General features: G+C 58.2%; 1 protein-coding gene across 1 annotated transcript in view; it reads left to right on the top strand.

The window, feature by feature from the left end:
- The first annotated feature begins 291 nt into the window (after positions 1-291).
- KNDC1 (kinase non-catalytic C-lobe domain containing 1) overlaps positions 292-24,067 on the top strand; it is a 65,638-nt gene continuing 41,862 nt past the window's right edge. Inside the window, exons 1-4 of the mRNA XM_030804944.1 lie at positions 292-848; positions 7,537-7,735; positions 8,547-8,605; positions 23,592-23,738. Coding sequence (XP_030660804.1) covers positions 747-848; positions 7,537-7,735; positions 8,547-8,605; positions 23,592-23,738 — 507 coding nt within the window. The 5' untranslated portion in view covers positions 292-746. The remainder of the gene's footprint in view (positions 849-7,536; positions 7,736-8,546; positions 8,606-23,591; positions 23,739-24,067) is intronic.

Genomic DNA, 24,067 nt, shown 5'->3' with positions numbered 1-24,067 from the left:
GGGTCACCCTGGCGCTGAAGAAAGCCCCGGGGGAACTTTGGGGCAGGAAGAGGTCAACCAAGAGCCCCAGGACCTCTTAGGGCCCCCCAGGACCAGGGAAGGTCGGGTGCCCCGTGGGTCTCTCCGACGCCTCCAGGTGGGGATGGGGCACCGTTGTTGCCCCATCCCCAACACCCCCGGGCTCCGAAAGACCCTCGCTCAGGAGGGACCCCGGCCCAGCGACCGCCCCGCCCCCTCCCGGGCGCCGCCGCCCGGCGGCCCCGCCCCCCACCCCGGGCGCCGCCCGGCCCTGCCCTGCCCAACGCCTCTGCAGAGGCCACCCCGGGACTGCGGCAGCCCCGCCCGGCGGCAGCGGGGGTGGGACGGGGGCGGTGGGAGCCGGCGAGGGGGGTCGACCCATCTGAGCTTTCCTGGGCGCCGGCTCCGCCCCTCGACCCTTGGGGCCCAGGTGAGGCGCAGACCCCGTGGCTCCCCGCGGAGGCCACACGCCTGGCTCCGCCCCCGGTGCCTCCCCCAGGAAGGAGCGACGTCCCCTAGGCGCCGGGTCCGGACAGCGCCGCGCAGCCCCCGCGCCCCCCGGGCCTGCCCAGTATCCCTGCCCGCGTACCCCGGAGACACTGCGGCAGCGGCGGGCGGGCGGGGGCGGGCGACGGCCGGGCGCGTCTCCATGGAGCCAGGGCGCGCGTAGCCGAGCCCAGCCCAGCCCAGCCGGAGGCCCCGGGGGCGGTGCGCGGCGCGGCCGCAGGATGCAGGCCATGGACCCGGCCGCGGCGGATCTCTACGAGGAGGACGGCAAAGACCTGGACTTCTACGACTTCGAGCCGCTGCCCACCCTCCCCGAGGACGAGGTGAGCCCCCGGCCCCACTGGGGGGCCCCTTCCGCCGCCGAGGGGTCCGCGGAGAGCGCCCGGGGGGAGGACCCGGGAGGGGCTGTGAGCTCCCGCCTCCCCAGGCGCCCTCCTTGGCCGAGGGGGTCCCACCGCCGCTCTCAGCCCCCGCGTTAGGATTTTCACCCGGAGGGGACAGCACCCCCGAATGCGCACGGGACGGCGGCGGGTGGGCAGCCCCTGCAGAAGTTGGTGCGCGGTGGCTCCTGGTGGAAACCCTGGCGGGACAGTGTGGGGGCAGTGAGGAGGACGGAGGGGGGTCTGCTTACTCCCTGCCGGGCCCCAGGAGGCCAGCGGGGCGCAGGGCAGCAGAGCCCAATCAGGCGCCGCTCAGGAGCTGGGGGATGAGGTCCCCGGAGCTGAGGTTCAGGAGCGGGGGGTGGGGGGAGCGCTGGATGACTGCCCCCCGAGACTGAGAGCTGCTTCCTGCTCTCTGGTTCTGCGGGCCTTCACCCAAGACCCCCCTACCTCGCAAGGTGCAGAGGGGCTCTGCCTGCCATCTGCATACCCTGGCGCTTCTGCTCATGGACCGCCCACCCCACAGCACCGGCTGCCCAGACCCCACCTTGGCTGGGTCTGACCCTGTAGCTCAGCTCTGGCTTGGCTGGGATGGAGTGGACAAGCCCGGCCCGGAAGCATAAGAGGTGGCCCCCAGGGGATGCAGCAGCCCCCAGGGGATGCAGCAGCTCCCAAAGGGACCCTCATCCTCCAGGGATCCGAGATCTGCCAAACCTCCAACAGGCAAGAGCCCAGACGCTGGGCGCCTGTGTCTCCGGGTGACAGCGTCGTCACCTGCAGCCATTAGTGGGATGTTGCGGCGCCCTCCCTTTAAAGCCGGCCGAGCAAAGCTGGAGCAGGGAATCCCGGCTGCAGCAGCCCCGGGCCTGATCCCGTCGCAGTCCCCACCCACTGCCCCAGGGGAGTGGGCTCTGAAGGGACCGGGAGTTTCTGCTGTGGAAGCACCGTCCTTCTGGGTAGGTTCAGCCCCAGGAGGCCCTCTGCCTGGCCACCTAGAAACGGCTGAGGCTGTGCGGGGGTTGGCACTGCCCCCGCCCCCACCATGGCCTGGATTTGGTGCAGTTGAAGGCTGCAGAGAGGAGCAGCCAGGGGAGTCAATAAAGCTTCGAAGATCACCGCGGCTCTGACCGAGAGGCAAGGGCAGCCCGCAGCCTTCAGAAACGCCCCAGGACACATCCCAGGGTATCTGTTAGGAGGCCGCCTCCTCATCACTCTGGGAGGCCGCCCTGAGGACGCAGCTCTTCCCACAGCTCCTTCGTGCATCAGAGGCCTGAGCCTTGAGGGCCTCCCCGCGCCCCACACGGAGGCAGCAGCCGGTGCCACGCACACAGAACACGCCGCGCCAGGCGTGAGCCCACTTGGAGCCACAGGCTGTCTTTCTGCACGCTCCCTACTCCCGCTCCCCACCCCCACGCACACACCAGTGTCCTCCGGCCGACCAGACAGCTCCTGCCCAGCACAGTGCTGGGGTGGGGGGCTCCATCTTGTGACGGCCACCAAGGCCTCCAGATGAACTGTGGTGCCGCCGAGTTAGCAGCGTGCAGTGGGAACGTTCAGCTGGGCCCTTCGCAGACACTCTTGGAAAGCATCAGGGGTGGTCCCTGGCCCAACCCTGTGCCCAGCACTGAGCCCAACACACCCCGTGTCTCAGAACTCCCCTGGAGTTCAGACTCTGCTTCCCGCACGTGTTTGGCTTGAAAGGTTCTGAAATCTCCATCGGGGCACGTGGCTGCACCTGACTTGCATCGGAAAACTGTCCTGGGTGAGGTGAGGGCACGGTGAGGCTGCATCATCCTCCCAGAGTGCCGGGAAGGCCAAGGGTGCAGGGCAGCTGCCGGGAAAGCGCGGTGGCGCCGGGCCCAGGACACATCCAGGCTGCGTAAGATGTAGGAACTCACTCATTCTACAGCTAATTATAACGGCTGGCTCAACGATGGGGTCAAGAAATAGACCCCTATGGACACCCATCGGAGCCCCTGGAATGTCCCTCCCTTGACATGGTCCCAGAGAAAATCCAAATGGCTGCTGAACATGTGAAAAGATGTTTGCTCATTGCAATCAGGGAAATGCAAAATACACCCCCATGAATGCCTTCCCAAGACCGCCAGGCTGGCAAGAACTGAAGAGCGGACAGCGGCGTGTGCTGGCAAGGACGACACAGCAGCTCTCCCTCGCGCCAGTGGGAGGACAAATGGAGCAGCCTCTTTGGAAAACAGCCCAGCATTCGCTGGTGAAGTAGAAGGCACCAGTGCCCTGTGTCCCAGCAACTTCACAATGGTGTGGGCCCCAGAGACACGTGGCCGCGCATGTGTGAGAACACTCTCAGCTGGAACCCACCAGAGCATCAGCAAGTGGGCCAGCAGGTTGGATCCCTGGCCACCTGCAGGCGGCACCGCTGGGTCAGTACAGGCAAAGAACCACCAGTACACAATAGACAGGGAGATGTTCTGTGGGGGTGATGCAAGGAGGGCTTCCTGGAGGAGGTGTCCTGCCCGGGATTCCCATGAGATTTCAGCCACTGTGGATGGGGATATGGGATCTGGGGCAGAACAGTGCAATACAGGCAGAATAGCGGCTGCAGAAGAGGCACACAGGCCAGGCGGCCGGAGTCGATGGGTGGGCAATGCTGGCTGCCCCATGGGGATTCAGATGAGACGAAAAGGGTGCACCGGTTTGGGTGCCAGAGCAGGACGTGTCCCGGGCCCCTGAGAGGCAGGCAGCACTGGCATCCCTCCCGGAGTTCAGCAAGTTCCTCCCAGAACCTCCTGTGTGTTGGTGTCAGGCTGGGCTCAGAATCTGAGGCTGGACAGGATGCAGTTGCTCCCCGGAGGGGCACACGGCTGGGGGCTCCCGGTAAAGAAGAGGACATTCCCGCTGCAGGGTCCATGTGACATCTGTGCCAGGACGAGCTCAGAGCAGAAGGCACCTCGGGAGCTGAGGTGGTTTTGTGGTGGGGGCCTGGCAGTGTGGAGAGAGCTGCCAGGAGCCCTGGGGATTGGCAGCCAGTGCTCCCAGCAGTGATTGGAGTTTTGTATTGGTCCTGTTAGAATCCCACGGCTGAAAAAAATCAGCTGGTCATAAGACAGTGTATTTGAAATGTGCCACATGATCTAGGCGTCCCTGTGTAACCCTGGCTCGAAGTCTGCCTGGCAGTGTGGCGGGGGGTGTGGGAGCTTTCCGAATGCACAGGAGCCCCTAATGGGGACCTGCCATGAGATAAGGGTCCTCACTGGGAAGCGTGCCCTGCCCTCTGAGACCCAGGGACTGGCTGCCCTTTGAGACCCAGGGACTGGCTGATGTGTTGCTGCCCTGAAGAGCAGCCCAGTCTGGGGGTTCATGTCCACCTGCCTTCCCGAATCCCTCCTCCCACCTGGGATGGGGTGGAGTTGGTGGCCACACAATTGCAAAGTGGGGACCAGTCTTTCCTGCCGTGCAAGGAACAGGTCTTAAGTGGTCCCCACTCTCAGGCCTACCCCATGGTTCACCCAGGCACGCCCTGCTAGGGATGGTGAGGGGCAGGGTGGGTGGTCGGTGGCCTGGGCTAGGTCATGAAGAACCCTCTGGGCCTGCCCAAGAGGCTGGGTCTGTGCCAGCAGACGGAGTCACTGAAGGCTGGCCAGCCACGACAAGGTCAGACTGTGTTGGCAGGGGCAGGAGAGGCTGAAGTGTGGAAAGTCACGAGGCCCCAGCCTGCCGTGGGGCCCTCATGGGTGCTGGGCAGGCAGGTGCGCAGGAGGAGGCGCTGGGCAGACAGACAGGCGTCGGCCAGCCGAGGCCGGCGTTGCTATTCACAGCACGTCACCTCTTTCCCAAGTGTCTGCCACAGCCCATTAAACTGTCGAGGCCACCTCGGCAGCCCCGCAGCCCAGCTGGGCGTATTTTACTTGAGCACGAGGCTTCCTGGCCTAGCTGTGGACTTGAACCCACCTGGTAGCAAGGCTGAGAGCCCCGGGGACTCCAAGGGCCCCTTCTGGAGGTGACTACAGGATGCCCAGATAGCTCCTGACCTCGAGGGTGGTCGTGGGGGTGTCTGCTGGGATGCGGGGGGCGCCCCACGGACGTGGGATCCCCAGGCTGGTGAGTGCTGCCTGTGTCTCTCCCAGTCTCTCTCGTCCTGTCCTGGCCTCTTGGCTCATCTGATCCCCCCTCGCTCACCCAGCCACTGTGGATTCGGGCAAGGGGGGCTAATTCCTCTCACCTGTGCCAGAGCAGGGTGGAGGCTGCAGGTCCCAGAGGGCAGGTGACCCAGGGCCCAGAGTTCAGGCCTGGGAGCCCTCAGCGCGTGACAAGACCCCCTGGGTGGCCGGGGGACCCCGCTGTCTCAGGACCCCGTGTGAGCAGAAGCCCACCCTCTGGACAGCCCCAAAGAGGCTGAGACGATCCTGTCCCTGAGGGGAGGCTTCAGCCACAGACGCCATGGAATTCACCGCTAAAGTCATCCAGAGAATCTCCGACGGAATTCAGACACGCCCACCTCTCATGGGTGCTGGGGCTCCAGGTGTCCACCTTCCCTGAGGGGAGGAGGGGCCTGCCCATCGCCAGGCATCTCCCCTGCAGGTCCGAGCAGGAGGGCGTGCTGTGTGTGAGGGGTGGCCCTGCTGGCACGGCTGGCCTGGGCTCCCTTCCTGGGTCCACGTGTCTCGACACCACTGTGTGAGCTGGCGGCAGGCCCCTGACCTATGAGCAACAGCCAGAGGCACCCCAGGGCCCCGCAGGGGGACGGGGACCGGCTGAGACGCGCATCGTGCTGACTCCCTTCCTCCTAAGCAGCACAACCTACGCGGTCCTCAGACTTATTTACCGCTTAGTGCACGTCTGTGCCCGTGTTTGCAGGCATGTGTGCGTGGGCACGTTGCACTGTGTGCATGTGTGTGCCAGTGCACAGGAGTGTGTACATATGTGTGTGCCTGTGTGTGCAGGTGCATGGGTGTGTGCATGTATGTGCATGTGTTTGTGTGTACACAGTGCCCAGGCGCCTCTTTAACCAGCCCCACAGGCGTCGCTGGGAGCTTCGGGCTCCCTGGAGTCCTGAGGAGTCCTGGGTGGTGCTAAGAGGGCTGCAGGCTTGAGCCCAAATCAGAAACACCTTTGATCAATCAGGGACCACAGGAACGGGGCAGGGAGATTCCTGCCATAGAAAGAGCTGGAAGGGCCTGGGAAATGATGTCATCAAGCCCCTCCCTCGATCGCAAGAAGGAGATGGACAGGGGATGTGCCAGGACCCCACGAACAGACGCAGACCCAGCCCCATGGCCAGACCCCACCGGGCGCCCCTGCCCTGATCCCGTCATTTGTTGGCCTCCTGCTTTGGTTTGAGCCCTTCGTCCCTTTCCTGTGCCTGGGGGGCCTCTTGCAGTGCCAGCCGCTGGGGCAGGGCAAGGGGACCGGAGGCGGGAGGTGCCTCTCAGGACACCAGCCCAGTGGTGCCGGTAGAGCCAGAGTCGCCCTGTGCACTGGGGGAGAGGGGGCCTCTGCCTCCTCGTCACCTGCCCCGTCCTCCGAGGCCCTGTGTCCAGAGCCTTTCTTAACCCCACCCACATGTCCAGGCTGCAGCCCCCAGCCACCCCCCTCCTACCTGCACATGGGGTGCCCTGGCCGGGGAGCAGCACACTCAAGAGAGCCTTCAGCTCCATACTCTGGAGTGCGTGCAAGTGTGGATAGTGCAGCCTTGTGTGTTCCTGTGAGGGTGTGTGCTGGTATACGTGTCTGAGTGTGCATGCATGTGATCAATGTTAGGCATGTGTGCGGTGGCATGTAGTATGTATGTGTGAGGTGTGTGTGTGCATGAGGATGTCTGTTCTCAGTGCATGAGTGTGTGTGTGTGAAAAGGATGGAACTGTGTGCACACGCCTTGCACCAGTGTCTGAGTGTTACTATGTAAGCGTGCCCTGTGTTGGCGTGTGTCCGTGTGGGTTGCATGTATGGGGATGCGTGTGTCTGTGAGGGTGAGCACACGTGTGCTAAGTGGGTATGTTTGTGCGTGTGCATGTTCATTCAGGGTGGGTGTGGGTGTTGGCGGCAACCATTGTGATCACAGCCGAGCCCTCACGGAGTCCAGGAGCCCACTTGGATTTGGAGGTGAGCCCACATGGGGGCAGCCGAGCCACGTGGAGGGAACCTACGTGACTGTGTCCTCCGTGTGAACTGCCTGGAACAAATGTTGGCAGCGTGTGTGGTTGTACGTCGTGTGAGTGTGTCAGGATCATGCCCCGTTAGCTCTGCACGAGTCCACAGTTGGGGATGTCCACCCCATCGCCTCGCTCATCTATTGGCAGCCTCCACAGGCCGGTCCTGCCGTGAGCCTGTGGGGTCAGAGGTGCCCCATGGAGCAGGTGACCCAGCAGCTCTGGCTGAGCCTCCGGGAGGAAGGCCCCGTGCCCAGGCTCCAGGAGCAGACACCTGCTCCGGGCAGCACACCAATGGTGCCACCAAATGTTCCGTGGCTCTGACGTCCAGGGAACAGCAGGACGACTCTTGAAACAAAATGAGACGTGGCCTGAAGCCCTTTCCCTGACCCACGCGTTGAAATGCTGCCACAAGTCATCCGTTTCCCCAGGGAATCGTCTTGGTGGGGGTGCCGGGGCCTGGCTGGGGGTCCTGCCGGGCTCACGGCCAGGGTCTGTCTTGGCAGGAGAACGTGTCTCTGGCTGACATCCTCTCCCTGCGAGACCGCGGCCTCAGCGAGCAGGAAGCCTGGGCCGTGTGCCTGGAGTGCAGCCTGTCCATGCAGAGTGTGGCCCACGCCGCCATCTTCCAGAGCCTGTGCATCACGCCCGACACCCTGGCCTTCAACACCAGCGGGAACGTGTGTTTCATGGAGCAGCTCAGCGGTGAGGCGGCGGCGGTGGCGGCGGGCGTGTGGGGCGGAGGTTCCTTTCAGGGTGGATGTGAGCACTGGCTCTGCCAGAGTGGATGCTGGGGGCATGCCCGGACCCGGGTTTCCTGTGGACACCTCTTCCTTGGGAGGGACTCAGGCTGGAGAGTGGCTGAGGGTCCGTGGGGGTGCCTGCTGTGCCAGGGCAGTCACGCCCACCCTCAGATGCCAGAGGGACACTTGGCCCGCCCTGAACCCCCTCCACTCAGGACTTCCCCTAAGGGCAGGCTGTGCACCTCTTCTGTCTCCCCTGGGCCAGTCCCGCCTGCCCTGCTGTGAGTGGGCGCAGGCCCGGGAGGGTGGGACACCCCCGCCTCAGTGGGCCAGCTGCTCCCACTGCGTGGCCCCTGCCCGGGAGCTGATTTTCCCTGGTGAATGTCTTCAGCTTCCTTCTTGGGAAAGCGGTAGAACCCTTCCCTCTTCCACTTTGGAACCCATTTCCCACCATAACCGTTAAGGAGCTGATTTCCCTTTTTCATGGCCTAAAATGGTCTGGGGATGCCAGGTCTGCGGGGAGGGGACCCTGGGGACCAGGTCTGCGGGGAGGGGACCCTGGGGACACGAGGTCTGCGGGGAGGGGACCCTGGGGACACGAGGTCTGCGGGGAGGGGACCCTGGGGACACCAGGTCTGCGGGGAGGGGACCTTGGGAACACCAGGTGTGCGGGGAGGGGACCTGGGGCCGCTCCCCTCCAGGCCCTTCCCGGCTGGCGGGTTCAGGTTCGCAGGTGTGACCAGAAGCCTTCTCTCCTCACTCTCCTCCCCAAGACGACCCTGAGGGTGCCTTCGTTCCCCCCGAGTTTGACGTGACCGGGAACACCTTTGAGGTAAGTGCCGGTGAGGGTAACGTGCCACGCCCCCCCTTTACCTCTGAGGTGGCTTCTGCCATTAACTCAGAAACGCACCTGCCTTGGGGCGACCTCTGCGAGTGGCCTCTGGCCGGGAGCAGAGCCACTGCTGCCCGGTTCACTGGGCCATAGGGACGGCCTCTGGGGCACACCTGCTTCGTCCCCTGCAGCATCCTCTGTGGGCAGCACGGACTGTGGGTTCTCTGGGACTGTGGGTTCTGTGGGCAGCACGCACTGTGGATTCTCTGGGACTGTGGGTTCTGTGGGCAGCACGGACTGTGGATTCTCTGGGACTGTGGGTTCTGTGGGCAGCTCGGACTGTGGATTCTCTGGGACTGTGGGTTCTGTGGGCAGCACGGACTGTGGATTCTCTGGGACTGTGGGTTCTGTGGGCAGCACGGACTGTGGATTCTCTGGGACTGTGGGTTCTGTGGGCAGCTCGGACTGTGGATTCTCTGGGACTGTGGGTTCTGTGGGCAGCACGGACTGTGGATTCTCTGGGACTGTGGGTTCTGTGGGCAGCTCGGACTGTGGATTCCTTGGGACTGTGGATTCTCTGGGACTGTGGGTTCTGTGGGCAGCTCGGACTGTGGATTCCTTGGGACTGTGGATTCTCTGGGACTGTGGGTTCTGTGGGCAGCTCGGACTGTGGGTTCTCTGGGACTGTGGGTTCTGTGGGCAGCTCGGACTGTGGGTTCTGTGGGCAGCTCGGACTGTGGATTCTCTGGGACTGTGGGTTCTGTGGGCAGCTCGGACTGTGGGCAGAGGCTTTGGCCACGTTTGTCATCATTACCATTTTATAGCAGGTTTTCTGGAATGCGAGTTTACTACACTTAACATGTTAAAAGTGACCAAAATGACCAGTGATGATCAGCGGGGAATCACAGCTCCTCTGAGGGAGTTAGCAGCCGGGCCACTCACAGCCTCTGCAGAGACAAGGCCTCCAGGCACAATTCCTGGGCATGGGCGTGGGTGTGGGCCACCCTGGGGGCCTCACCGGCAGAGTCATAGAGGCTGCTGCTCCTAGAGCAGACCCCGTGCAGCCCCTCAGGGACACTTTGCGTGGGACGAGTCGGGCAACGGCAGCCCAGCGCCTCAGGGTCAGCACGTGTGTGGCCGGCTGGAAAGGGGCGGAGTCACCCCGGGGCGTTCAGGCTCGATCAGTCCATCAGGCTGGGCTCTGTCCCTGGGCAGGGAGTGGCCCATTGGTGGTTCCTACTGTCACGAAGCCCATGGGCAGAGAAAGTAAAGCGATCCTTAACAAATAACAAGTAACTAGGAACTCAACGATCTTCCCAATAAAAGCCCATCAGCTGTGTCATGACCTTAAAATTTGACCTTGAAAGAAGAGTTTTGGGGGCTGGACATGGTGGCTCACTCCTGTGATCCCAGGAGGGAATCTCTGGGAGGCCGAGGCAGGCAGATCGCTTGAGCCCAGGAGTTCGAGACCAGCCTGGCCAACATGGCGAACCCCGTCTCTACTAAAAATACAAAAACTAGCCGACGCAGCGGTGCACGCCTGTGGTCCCAGCTACTCGGGAGTGTGAGGCAGGAGGATCTCTTGAACCCAGGAGGTCGAGGCTGCAGTGAGCCGAGATGGCACCACTGTGCTCCAGCCTGGCCAACAGAGCAAGACCTTGTCTCAAAAACAAGGAAAGAAGAGTTTTGGGATGGCTTCCCGTGCCCTGCTTACTTTCACTTTGAAACAAGTGAGGCTGGAGCTCTTCGCCCTGGGAGGTGGGCAGGGTGCCCCAGGAGGCCTCTGCTGCAGGGCTCCTATGTTTTAGTGCACCCCAGTGTCCATAGCCCAAGTCCCTGCAGCACGTGGCCTGGTGGCTGTGACACGGCGCGTGGCCTGGTGGCTGTGATGAAGCACGTGGCCTGGTGGCTGTGACGCAGCACGTGGCCTGGTGGCTGTGACGCGGTACGTGGCCTGGTGGCTGTGATGACGCACGTGGCCTGGTGGCTGTGACGCAGTACGTGGCCTGGTGGCTGTGATGCAGCACGTGGCCTGGTGGCTGTGATCCCTGGTGCATGTGAGGGAGTTTTAGTTTTGTGCTTGCGTTCCTAGTCACGTCATAATCCAGCTCGGACCTGGACGTGACCTCAGCCCAGCCCGTGCCCGGCCCCCCCACTCCATGGTTCCCCCGTGGGACTTGCATTCCTTCATTTTCATCCTGCGTTGCACATTTCTCCAAGTCCTATTGTTTCATCGGCGCTGTTTTTAACTTTCTGAAAAGAGTTGAGGCCATCTGTGATCTTCTGGGACTTCCTTTTGTGTATTTCTTGTTAAACTTCATCTGCAGAGCACTGTGTGCCCGTAATGTGGCGCCTGCTGCATGTTATCCTGTCGGGTGAAACGCTACATTTAAATCCCCGCTTGTGGGGGGACCAAGGGGTACGCAGGTGTTTCCTGGTGTGTACACCAAGAAGAGATCTGGGCAAGGTGTGTGCCCAGGAGGAAGTGTGGCTCGTGGAACCCCCCCAACCGCACGCCTGAGAGCACGGTGTGAGGATCGCTAGTCCCACAGGACGTGGACGTGGCAGGGGCCTGGGGTCTGGCCTGGGGTCTGGTTCCTGCAGGACGTGGACGTGGCAGGGGCCTGGGGTCTGGCCTGGGGTCTGGCTCCTGCAGGACGTGGACGTGGCAGGGGCCTGGGGTCTGGCCTGGGGTCTGGCTCCTGCAGGACGTGGACGTGGCAGGGGCCTGGGGTCTGGCCTGGGGTCTGGCTCCTGCAGGACGTGGACGTGGCAGGGGCCTGGGGTCTGGCCTGGGGTCTGGCTCCTGCAGGACGTGGACGTGGCAGGGGCCTGGGGTCTGGCCTGGGGTCTGGCTCCTGCAGGACGTGGACGTGGCAGGGGCCTGGGGTCTGGCCTGGGGTCTGGCTCCTGCAGGACGTGGACGTGGCAGGGGCCTGGGGTCTGGCCTGGGGTCTGGCTCCTGCAGGACGCAGGTGTGGCAGGGGCCTGGGGTCTCGCGCACAGGATGGCACCGCGCTGCGTCTCCTTCGTGCGTCATAGGGGATGTGGGTGAGGAATGCCTCTCCAGTGAAGGTTTATAACCCTAAGAAGTATTGCCTGCCCCCAAGAGCGTTTGCTTATGTGAGTTCTGTCTCTTCGTGTTTATGATGCTGTAAATTAAAACCAAGACATTTTCAGTTATCTATTAGTTCATTTAAAAATCACAATACCCACTGCATGTTAACATATATAACGTTTTTATGAAGAATATCTTTCCCTCCAATATTAGTGAGAAGAGTGGCATTGGGTTGCATATTTGCAAATGTTTCACGTCTGGGTTGTGGAAAACGCCTGGATTTTCATGGCAGCTTCTGCTTCAGTCGCCTGTGATATCACATCACGTGGCCCCAGCCCCAAGCCCAACCCCAGCCCTAACCCTAACTCCACTGTCCGCTCATGAGGGAATGAGAGTGACCAAGGCGAATGCCGTCTTGGCATCATTACAGGAAGAGTTTAACCTCTTGAGCCACACTCAGAGAAAAGCTGGCTGACGGCGTCCTCTGCTGAAAAGTAGTTGCTCGATTTTAATATAATCAAGTGTTTTAATGCTTCTTCTACAGTTAGGGTCTAACCTTCACAAGAATCCTTTCCCGTTTCAAGGCTGAGCTGATAGTCACTGATATTTTCTACCAAGAGTTTTAAGTTTTGTTTCACATTTGGTCCACCTGAAGTTAGTTTAACGTCGTAAAGTTTTGCTGTTAGGGGTCTTAGGTATCGTTTATTAGATTTTCCTCAGGAATGTGATGTTTTTTGATTCTATTCTAAAATTCATTGTCCTCTTTTTGTTTTGTTTTGGTTTCGAGGCAGGGTCTCGCTCTGTCACCCAGGCTGGAGTGCATTGGAGCAATCACGGCTCACTGCAGCCTCCACCTCCTGGGCTCCAGTGATCCTCCCACCTCAGCCTCCCAAGTAGGTGGGGCTACAAGTGTGCACCACCATGTCCAGTTAATGTTTTTAAATTTTTTTAGAGATGGGGCCTCACTCTGTTGCCCAGGCTGGTCTCGAACTCCTGCCTTCAAGTGATCCTCTCTCCTTGGCCTCCCAAAGTGCTGGGGATAAAGGCAGGAGCCCCTGGCCCCGGCCGATTGTATTGTCCTCTTTTTAATTGCATTTTTCTGTTTGTTTGTTGCTAGTCTACAGAAATGCATTGCACTTTTTTTTTCTTTCGAGACAGGGTGGAGCACAGTGGCGTAGCTCACTGCAGCCCCAAATTTCTGAGCTCAAGCAATCCTCCCACCTCAGCTTCCTGAGTAGCTGAGACTGTAGGCACACACCACCGCACCAGCTCATGTTTTCATCTTTATTTTTGTAGAGGCAGGGTCTTGTTATGTTGCCCAAGCTGGTCTTAAACTCCTGGGCTCAAGTGATTTTCTTACCTTGGCCTCCCAAAGTGCTGGGATTACAGGCATGAGCCACTGTGTCTGGCCACAATTCACTTTAGTATCTTTATTTTATATCCAGCCATCTTGCTAAAGTTTTTTTTAATATTTCTAATAACTTACAGATTATTTTATTTTCCCTATTTAACTGATCGATCACTGACAAAGAAACAAGTGTTGGTTCCTCCTATCCGATGGTCCTGCTACAGGTTTTCCTTCCTTCTCTTACTCGATGCAGCAAGGAACAGCAATGAGTCTTGGTCAGAAGCAGTGTGAGGCTGAGCACTGTCCCATCTCAGGGAGAAACTGGCCACCCCCCCATCCCCCATTCTAAAAAGAGTGCTTTTCACCTTCCTCATCCAGAATGGCGCCCGCTCCACCACGAGTCCCTCGATGCAGAGTTTTATCGTGAGTGTGTGTCAATTTTACAAGATGTTTCTTCTGCATCCTGTGACATGATCCTTTAATTTTTTCTTAAGATTTTCATATTCACATCTTTCTTATATTAAATCATCCTTTCTTACATAGAAAAACCTAAATTGGCCAGGTGTCTTGCCTTTCGTATACACTGTTTAATTTGATTTCCTAATGCTTGCTTCAGATTGTTGTGCATATTGGAGTGGACTGGCGATTTTCCATTTTGTTGATGTTTTCACTGGCCTCAGGATTGTTCTAATCCTGTATAGGCAGCACCCTCTCCCTTTCTTTGTCGTGTTTATATAAGAATGGGACGATCTGTTCCTTGAAAGTCAGGTAAAACTCACAGGGCCACCTGTTTTCTTTAGGAAAGATTTTTAACTACTGCTCAGTTTTTAATAGCTACAGGACTGGCTGGGCACAGTAGCTCACCCCTATAATCCCAGCACAGGGAGATTTGGGGAGGCCGAGTCAGGAGGATCACTTGGAGACCCGAGTTAGAGACCAGCCTAGGCAACAAAGTGAGACCCTGTCTCTACACAAAATTTTAAAAATTAGCTGGGCATGGTGGCATGTACCTGTAGCCCCAGCCACTCAGGAGGCTGAGGCGGGAGAACTGCGTGAGCCCAGGAGTTCAAGGCTGCAGTGAGCCGTGATTACACCACTGCACTCCAGCCTGAGCAGGGGAGTGAGACCCCACCTCTTAAAAAAATAGTCACCGGACTGATCTCTGGTGTTTCTTACTGAGTCAGCTGTGGGTCTACTTTTTATGTTTGTGAAATCTCTGGCCTTCAGCTGCAGGTGCTCTCCTCTTCAGCCGCTGCATTAGCTGCAGGTCGCCCCGATTCTCTGATTGGACAGTTAATTTGTGCTTTCTCTTCTCGGTCTTGCTAGGAGTTTAGTTCATTCATTTTTCTGAAGAGCCTCCTCTGTGTCCCATCTACTCTCCTGGCGTGTCTGTGTTCTCTTTTCCATTGATTCTTGTTTCTCATTCTCTCTTTTCTTCCTTGTTCTGAGTTTAGGATCCATCCCTTTTCTAACTTGAGCTGGACATTTAGGTCATTGGCTTTCAGCTTTTCTTCCTTTCCAATATCAGTAAGAGTACTTAAGGCTATGAATGTTCCTCAACACGTAGGCTTTGTTGCATCCTATGAGTTTGCCACATAATGTTTGCATTATCATTTCCTTCTAATTTTTTTTATTTCTACTGGGATTTCTTCTTTAGCCCCTGAGTTATTTAACAATGTGAACAGATTGGTTTTTTCTTACTTTTTATTGAGATATACATGCAGAAAAATGCATATATCACAAACATACAACTTGATGGATTTTCACACTGAACATCTGTGTAAACAGCACCCAGATGGATGGCAGCAGCTCTTGCCTGTCCCCCGGGTCACTGTCCAGACAGCATAGAGCAGAGGTTGCGGTTTTCCTGTTTTTGTGCCTCCTGTGGGCAGGCGGGCTCGTGCAGCACTTGCCTTTGGTGGCTAGTCCTCCACCCAGCATCACGGGTGTGAGATTTATTCTGTGTGGCCATGGAAAGCATTTATTCCCAACAGTCGTCTCTAAACTTCCAAACACACTAGGGCTTTTATGTGTCATTTTCATTCTCTTCTTAACTTCTCTAGTCTCCACCCCATGAGGCTCCCCTCTCCACCCTGCTGCCCTGAGCACCCATGGGCTCCAGTGGCCCGGCCTGGAAGACTCCGACCCCTCCCCCATCGCTGGCCTGTTTGCTTGGCATTCATCCACGACATGCAGGCTTAGCAAGTGTCTGGGCTCACAGACAGCAGGGTGAGTGGGGTCCTGCTTCTTGCTGGTTCTGGTCTACACAGGTGACAGACTTGATGTGAGACCCACAGGCTGGGGATCCAATAATGCTGGGATGTGAGAATGGGGCCCCAAGGCTCTTGTTTGCATCAGAGGCCTCCAGAGGCCACTGTGAGAAGGTGGAGTTTAAACTGGGACCTGAGGTTGAGTAGGGTTCACTAAATGAAGATGGGGAACTTCCAACACAGAAGGAAGGGCAGTGAGTGGGAAGGTTGCTGATACCACCAGGTGTGTAGCAGGCAGTGTCAACCAACAACCAGAAGGTTATTTGCTGAGTTATTTTCTAAATAAATGGATTGATGGTTGGAGCATAGATGATTGATGATGGATGAGTGGAGGGATGGATGAGTGGATGGCCAGGTGGATGGATAGGTGGATAGGTGGGTGGATGGGCAGGTGGATGGATGAATGGACAGGTGATGGTGGATATGTGGATGGATGAGTGGGTGGATGGGTGGATGAACAAATGGATGGGTGGGTGGATAGATGGGTGGACAGGTGGATGGTGGATATGTGGATGGATGGGTGGGTGGATGGGTGGGTGGGTGAATAGGTAGGTGGGACATGTGGTTGGATAGATAAGTGGATGAATGGGTGAGTGGGGGGATGGGTAGATGAATGGATGAGTGGATGGATGGGTGGGTGGATGGTAGATGAACAGGTGGATAGGAGGAAAAGTAGATGGATGGGTAGATGAATAGGCACATGGATGGGTGGGTGGATGGTTGGGTGGAAGATAGATGAGTAGATGAATGGGTGAGTAAATGGATGGGTAGATGGATGGATGGATGGGTGGATGAACAGGCAGATGGATTGATGAGTGTATGAATGGGTGGGTGGATAGATGGGTGGAGGATGGGTAGTGGGTGGATGGGTAGATAGGAGATGGATGTGTGGATGGATGGGTGAATGGATGGATGAGTGTGTGGATTAGTAGAAGACGGATGGGTGGAGGATGGGTTAATGGATGGGTAGGTAGATGGGTGAATATGTAGATGGATGGGTGAGTGGATGGGTGAATGGATGTGTGGATGGGCAGTTAAGTGGATGGATGGGTAGGTGAATGGATGGATGGGTGGGGTGGATGGTTGGGTGGGTGGATGGATGGGTGGGTGGATGGATAGGTGGGTGGATGGATGTGTGGATGCAGGGATGGATGGATGGATGGGATGGATGGGTGGGTGGAATGGATGGGTGGGATGGATGGATGGATGGATGAGGGATGAGATGGATGGATGGGTGGGTGAATGGATGGGTGGATGGATGGATGGATGAACGGATAGATAGATGGGTGGGGAATGGATGGGTGGATGGATGGATGGGTGGATGGGTAGATACATGGATTGATAGGTGGATGAACAGGCAGACGTATGGGTGGATTTATGGATGGATCATGGGTGGGTAGATTGATGGAGGATAGATGGGTGGGTGAATGTGTGGAGGATGGGTTGATAGATGGGTGGACATGTAGTTAGATGGGTGGATGGATAGGCGGATGGATGGATGGTGGATGGGGGATGGGCAGACGGATGGATAAGTGGATGGGTGGGTGGACGGATGGGTTCCAGGTGCCTGGATGGAAACAAAGGGGAATGGAGGGAAGGAATGAATACCCTGGCTTTCCGTGTGGTATGGAGCTAAGTTCTATTCTCAAGGCTGAGGGAATCACTGTTGAGAGCATGATCCCAGGGGGGTTGTTGCTGGTCTCCTGCCCTCTGTGTGTGCAGTGCCTGGTAGGCATATGTGCAGTGGGCCCTGGCCATCTGGATGCTTGGCCGGGTTTTCAAACCTCTGGTCCACACTTTTGCCTCCACATATTTGCCCAGGTTGCTCCTTTGGCCTGGAGTGTCCTCTCGTCTTCTCACAGCTTCACTCACATCTCCATGGAATCCTCCCTGACCTGTAGCCCACAGAGGCTGGCCCTGCTCCAGTTCCTTGAAACTTGCTGTAGTTTTGCTAATGTGCTCTGGGTCCTCAGGTATTAGATCCCCTGGAGACCTGGGCTGTGCTTGGTGCTGCTCAGCACCCCTGCGTCTAGGCTGAGAGAGGTGCCGTCTGGGGTTATTCTGCTCAAGCCATTGGCCACAGCCGAGAATGCCGCTGCCCACTCTGCAGAAACACTGTCCACAGTCAAGCTGAGCACAGCTCAGAAATGTGCGGACGTGCCCGAGCTGGCCTGGTCAGGCCATGGCAGGGCCAGAATTCAGATACAGCCTCTGCCTTCTGAGTCTGTGTTCCCTGCTGCCCTGCATGGCAGCTGACCCAGCCCACAGCAGATCACCCAGCTGTGCACCAACCTCTGCTCACCCTCTTCTGCTGGGGACCCATGCAGCTGCTGCCTGGCAGAGAATGTGTCCATGTCCAATTGTGTGTGTGTCTCTGTGCACATGTATACAGTATAGTGTGTCATGTGCACATGTATGTAGTATAGTGTGTGTGCATGGTGTGTGCATATGCATGCAATATGATATAGTGTGTTTTGTGTGCACATGTATGTGGTATGGCATGTGTCTGTGTGTATCTATGTAGTGTGTGCATGCATGTAGTGTGCTGTGTCATGCCCGTGTGTACATGCATGGCATGCTATGCTGTGAGTGGGTTGTGCACACATGTATGCAGTATGGTGTGCGGTGTTTCAAGCACATGTGTGTATGATGGTGTGCATGTATGTAATGTGGCATGCATCTTGTACATGTGTGCCATGTGTGCATGCATGTAGTATGATGTGTATCATGGACACGTGTGTAATCTGTGTGCATGCATATAGTGGTATGTGTCATGAGCACGTGTGTTGCATGATGTGTACATGCATGTGGTGTGTGTATCATGGGCATGTGTGTAATGTGTGTTGTGTCCATACATGTGGTATGGTGTGTTGTGGCCACATGAGTGTTGCATGGTGTGCATACGTGTGTGATGTGTGTAGCATGCGTGTGTATGAACTATGGTGTGTGCATGTTTGTGGTGTAATGTGTGCGTGCATGCATGTAGTGTATGTGTCACAGGCACGTGTGTGCAGCATGGTGTATAGCATGCATGTGTGTGCCATGTAGTATGTGCGATGGATGTGCATGCATGTAGTGTGTGTGTCACAGGCACATGTGTAGCATGGTATATGTGTGTAGCACGCATGTGTGTGCAGTGGTGTGCATGTATGTGGTGTGTCATTGGCACACGTGTGTAGCATGGTGTGTGTAGTGTGCATGTGTTGCAGTGTGGTGTGTGTGGTGTGTGCATGTATGTGGTGTGTGTGCATGCATGTAGTCTGTTATGTGTCACAGGCACATGAGTGTATCGTGTGTAGCATGCATGTGTGTGCAGTGTGGTGTGTGCATATATGTGGTGTGTGCATGCATGTCGCATGTTGCATGCCACAGGCACACATGTGTAGCATGTTGCATGTCTGCGGCACTGGATTCTCAGTCTTTGGGTGAGGACAAGGCTTTCAGTGGATAGTTCTTTTTTTTAATGTTCGCGATGAAACATTTTAAATATACACAAAAGAGAGAATAAGAACAGCATATGCGAAGCTACATTAGCGAAACTACAGCAAATTTCAAGGAATAGACTTTCCACCCAGCCTCAGAAATGACCCACAACTGACTGGACTCAGATTTACCTCTAAAAGATCAGGCCCCTCTTAACACGTAACCACCAAGCCTCGGCCACACTTGGAAACGTTCAAGCCACTCCCAGCCTGGGTGGGTATGGACTGAGGGTTCCAGTCCCCCCTCTGCCACCCGAATCTTGCTCTTCCCGCCATTTCTCCACGGGATCTGAGTGAGATCCACACACCTGGCTGCCTCCGTGCCTCCTGAGTCTCATGACCCCACACCCCCGACTCTCTTTCTTCCTTGTGGTTTTTGTTGAAAACCTGGTGGTTTGTCCCTAAGGCCAGGTCCAGGACAGTCAGGGGTGCCGTAGGACTCAGGTTCCTACCAGGGCCTGTCGGGGGGCGTGTGGCGTCTGCTCCCTGACAGCTGTCAGCAGCCACCATGAATCCTTGGAGCTTGCCTTGGTTCGTAAGCAGGGCTCCTGCTGTCAGGAGAGCCGCCCTCATCGACGCCAGGCAGCCACAGCAGACAGTCCCTGTGGACAGAGAGGTGGGAGGCTCGACCCCTTCTCTTCATCCACCCTTTTTCAAAGCAGTGAGTGTGTCCCAGCGTCCTCCAACGCGGACCAGTGGGCTTGGTTTTATGATCTTATAAATTTAAGATTCACACGTCTTTGACGGAATTTGGTCCGTTCTGCTGATTCCAGCTAAAGCTCAGAAGGCACCCCGGTCCTTGGGATGCAGCTCTGCTGGGCTCTGACCCACTTCCTGGTGTGGCAGGACGCTCCAGCCCCTTCTGTGGGGTTCCTGCCCCAAATCTGATCAGCCATTTGTCTGCAGAGCCCTGGCCACCGAGGCCTTGTCTGGGCCCAGGCGGCCCTGGGAGCCCCCAGGTGCGTGTTCACAGTGTCCCCCTGAGGCCCGGGCTGCGGCGCACCCACCACGCCGACTGCTACAGCCAGCAATTCTTCTTTGAACCAGTCACCTCAAGTCCACTGGAATTGCTTCCCAGGGCTGACCTGGACCCTGATCCAAGAATCTCCAGCAGAGCAGAGGAGGGGCTTCCTGAAGTGAGACTCAGGAGAGTGGAACCCGCTTCCTACCCCCTAGAGAGGCGGCCTTTTCAATTTGGAGAAAAACTTTAACCAGTGCTGAACTGAAACCCATTTGGCTTGACTCCATTTGCCCAGGAATCGCATCTCATGGGGAAGTTTTCACGTCCACTTCACGTGGGTGTCCAGGCCCTTCCCCACTTGAGGCGAGAGCCACCAGGATGCCCATCGTGAGTGCAGGCGCCGTGGGAGCTGCAGGCTTCGGACCACACTGAGGCCTGGAGCAGGAAGCTGCAACGTCCACCTCCTCGACCCGTCTCCCCGTCGCCCAGTGGCCCAAGATGTGATCATTTCATGCCTGATCGGCTTCCCTCTGGCCTGTTCCCCTCCCCCGATGGCCGGGCCCAGCCAGGCAGGGCCACTCGGTGCTCCCAGGATAGCGTCCCGGGTTCTCTGGCCCACAGGCCTGGAGAGTGGGCCCCACCCTCCCTTCCTCTGCCGGATGCCTGCCCGCGGTCCAGCCTCATCCTGCTGCCCTGGGGCCTCCAGTGTCCTTGTTTCCTGAGAGGGGCCTTCGCTGGCAGCATGACCCCCAGGGAACTCACTCAAATGGCTGCTCTTAGCCGGCGGCTTAGATACTGCGGTTTCTCAGATTCCAGCACAGTCTTCCCACAGAAACCCTGTGGCCCAGTCACATACTGCCGTTTCTGATCCCAGCAGCTTCTCACAGAAACCTGTTTCTCCAGGTATCGCTGTCTCCTGACCCCCGCGGGCAGCACACAGTTCTGTTTCCCTCCGTCAGGGCGCACCGTCCTTCAGGTCAGAAGCTTCCAGAAGGCAGAAATGCTGAGCTCCCTGCAGCAGTGCAAGGCAGGCCCCGTATGGCTCTGCACCTCGAGGGCCGACTGCGTCCTCTGGGCTCCGAGGGACCCCTCTCCTGCGGCCATGCAGAGACCTGGAGATGTGAGGCTCCGCAGCTGCAAGGACGGTGTCTCGGGCAGGAGGAGCCCTTCTTTACGGTGCCAGCCAGAGGTGCTCTCCAGGTTCACACCCCAGAGAGTGAGGCTTCCAACAGATTAGGTCTGGATATTTTAAAATTATAAAAATATTAGCAGAAACAAAGGAAAGCTGTCCCTGCTGCCTTGGGGTGGAGAACATACAAAGCTGCTGAAGATGAACGGGTCAGATTCCACATTAGAGCTTAGAGCTCTTGGATGTGAGAAGACACATAAACAACGTTAGAAGCCGGCAACAGACACAGCAAGCGTGTGTGCGGCGCCCAGGCTGAGGCGAGCGTGACGCGCAGGGCACTCGGCAGCCCTACCTCAGCGGAGAAAGCATAGTCCTTGCATGGGGATTTAGAGGAAAAAATTAAAACTGCAAGTAGATTTGAACAGATGCTTGGTCTCATTCATAATTACGAAAATGCAAATTAACTCGACGAGTGAGTTTAACAGATTGGCAAACTGCAGAGACTGGCGCCTTGGCTGCGGCAGGTGAGTAAACTGGACGGTCATTTATCAGGAGGGTTTGTCGCAGCTGTCAGAATTGTAAGTGGATGTGACCTGGGACCCAGCATCCCCCTTCTGGGAATTGAGGCTTTGCACACCTGACGTGGCTGCACAGATGCCACCCAGGGCATCCACTGACGCCACCTGGGGCACCCACTGAAGTGTCGGTCATGACAGCAGAACATGGGAAGCACGCACAGCAGCATCAGAGCGGAGGGGATGGACCCTGTGTGCCCAAACATGCATGTCACAGGTCCCCCAGGGAGGCAGACCCTGGCCCAGGCACGAGAGCATGGCAGGTCCCCCCAGGATGGCACAGCAGACCCCAGGAGTTGGCAGCAGAGCAGCCATCGGGGCTCCTGGCCCAAGGTGCAAAGGCAGAGACGGTGGCTGGGGCCAGTGCCAGGCGAGCCGTGAGGGGACAGGGAGGTGCCAGTTCCCCTACCAGAGGTGCGTGCACAGCAGGGAGTCTGTGGGGGTGGCCAGTGGCTGGGAGCCTGGCTGGTGTGCCAGGTGGGCTGCCCCAGGGCACCAGACAGGGTGCAGGAGGGAGAGGGTGGAAGAGAAGCAGAAACCGGCCCGCGGAGAGGCAGGGCCAGGCATGGGACAGAGGTGGTCAGTCTGGGTTCCTGACCTGGAAGGAGATTCACGCCGTGAAAAAGCCAGGATGCAGGGCAGAGTGCAGCTCGGGAGAGAGAAGAGATGCGTGTCTGGCTGTCTGTGTGTCCTGGGTGTGCACGTATGTGTCTGCGTGTGTGCCCGTGTCCAGACCAGGAAGCCCCAGGACCGTCCACACACACACACACCAGACTGTGGGAGTGGAGCCGTCTGCGAGGCACAGTTTATGCCCCAGAGAAGAAAGTGTGGGGTGCTGGGTGCTCCTGGTTTCTTATCTGTGACACTTTCTGTCTTGCTCAAATAAGACATCTCAGGAGAATATGGAGTTTGACAGAATTGGATGAGCTCGGTGATGGTGGTTGGAGTCAGGCTCATGTGGAGTCAGGGGCCCTGGGATCTGGCTGGGTCCCTGCAGCCTGACCCTGAGACAGACCCTGACAGAGGGGGAGTCGGCCAGGATGACCAGCTGGCCTGGGGCCCCGGGATGCAGGGCTTTCTGTGAAGACTGGACACTCCGCTGGTCACCCTGGACCTCACAACGGACTCGGGAGACGGGTCTCAGGGTTCTGTGATGACATCTCGAGACCACCCAGGGAGAGGCCTGGGGCCAAGGCAGCCCAGGACGCGGGTGTGCGCCCGCTCAGCCAGCCTGGACAAGCGTGGACACTGAGGGACACTTGGGGGCCCCAGACTCCCCTCGGGAGGGGAGCACAGGTGTGGGGGCAGAGCAGGCCCTGGGTCAGGTCCTGGCTCCACACGTGAGCTGTGTGCCCTGCGACATGGCCCCGGGCAGCTTCCTGAGCTGCTCTGGGTTCTGCTTCCTCTTGTGGGGAAGGTGAAGCCCCACACGCAGCCATCCTGGGAAGAAGTGTCCAGGCCTGTGGTGCGGCCGTGTCCAGGGTGGACCTCGTGCAGAGCCCACGTTCTCAGGCAAGGGAGGAAAACCCAGACTTTCAAACAAAAAGAAAAACCCGTCTTTCCTTCTACTGAAATCCAGTTTTTGAAGTTTTGAAGTTTTCGACCTAAACACTGAAAGGCTCCACCCTTGGGAGACACAGCAGCCAGAGGAGTCTGTGCCCCTCAAGGCTGCGGTGGGCAGAAAGCCCAGAGGGGTGGGGCCGTGGGCCAGCACAGATCCAGGTCCAACTGCGCGGGCGGCGTGGGTGCGAGCAGCGTGGGCGCAGGTGGTGTGGGCACAAACAGTGTGGGCACAGGCGGCGTGGAGGCAGGTGGTGTGGGCGTGGGCAGTGTGGGTACAAGTGGTGAGGCCACGGGCGGCGTGGGCACGGGCAGCGTGGACATGGGTGGCGGCGGGGGTGGCGAGAGTGTGGGCGGCGTGGGTGCAAGTGGCATGAGCGCAGGTGGCGAGGGTGTGAGTGGTGAGGGTGTGGGCGGCGCAGGTGGCGAGGGTGTGGGCAGCGCGGGCGGTGAGGGTGTGGGCGGCGTGGGCACGGGGGCTGCTTCCCCTTGGGAATCTCACAATCCCTGAAACTCGAGCTCCTGGGCCGGAGAAGCGGTGGCCGCGGTTGGGGGGGCCGCACATGCACAGACCCTGGAGCTGACAGCCTGTCGTGCCCACAGGCGCACATCTACTCTCTGGGGGCCACGCTGAAGGCCGCCCTCGAGTACGTGGCAGAGCCCGCGCTGGAACCCAGGCTGAGCCAAGACCTCGAGGCGCTGCTGAGCCGGATGCAGGCGGAGGACCCTGGGGACCGGCCGGACCTCGAGGTAAGCGAGGCTGCCCTGGGCCACCCCGGGCTGCGACCTGACCCCACAGGCCTGGACACCGCGTGCTCACCACACACACGCCCGGCAGCCTCACCTGGGTCCCGCGACCACAGTCTCATGGCATGGCATTTTGCTTAAAGGAGGACTTGGTTTTTTATTGTCCATTTTTGTTATGAAAGGTCTTGCTTGTGACAAGCCTCCTGGTTCTCTGCAACCCAGACCTGCTGCCTTTTCACACTAGAAAACGGGCAAGGCAGGCGCAGGCAGGCTCTGGGGACTGTCCCCGGATCACCTTCAAAGGATCCGGCCGTGTCAGGTGGGCGGCTGCG

The sequence above is a fragment of the Nomascus leucogenys genome, chromosome 3, assembly GCF_006542625.1.
Source record: "Nomascus leucogenys isolate Asia chromosome 3, Asia_NLE_v1, whole genome shotgun sequence".
Taxonomy (NCBI): domain Eukaryota; kingdom Metazoa; phylum Chordata; class Mammalia; order Primates; family Hylobatidae; genus Nomascus; species Nomascus leucogenys.
This window is presented reverse-complemented; position numbering and strand designations above follow the sequence as displayed.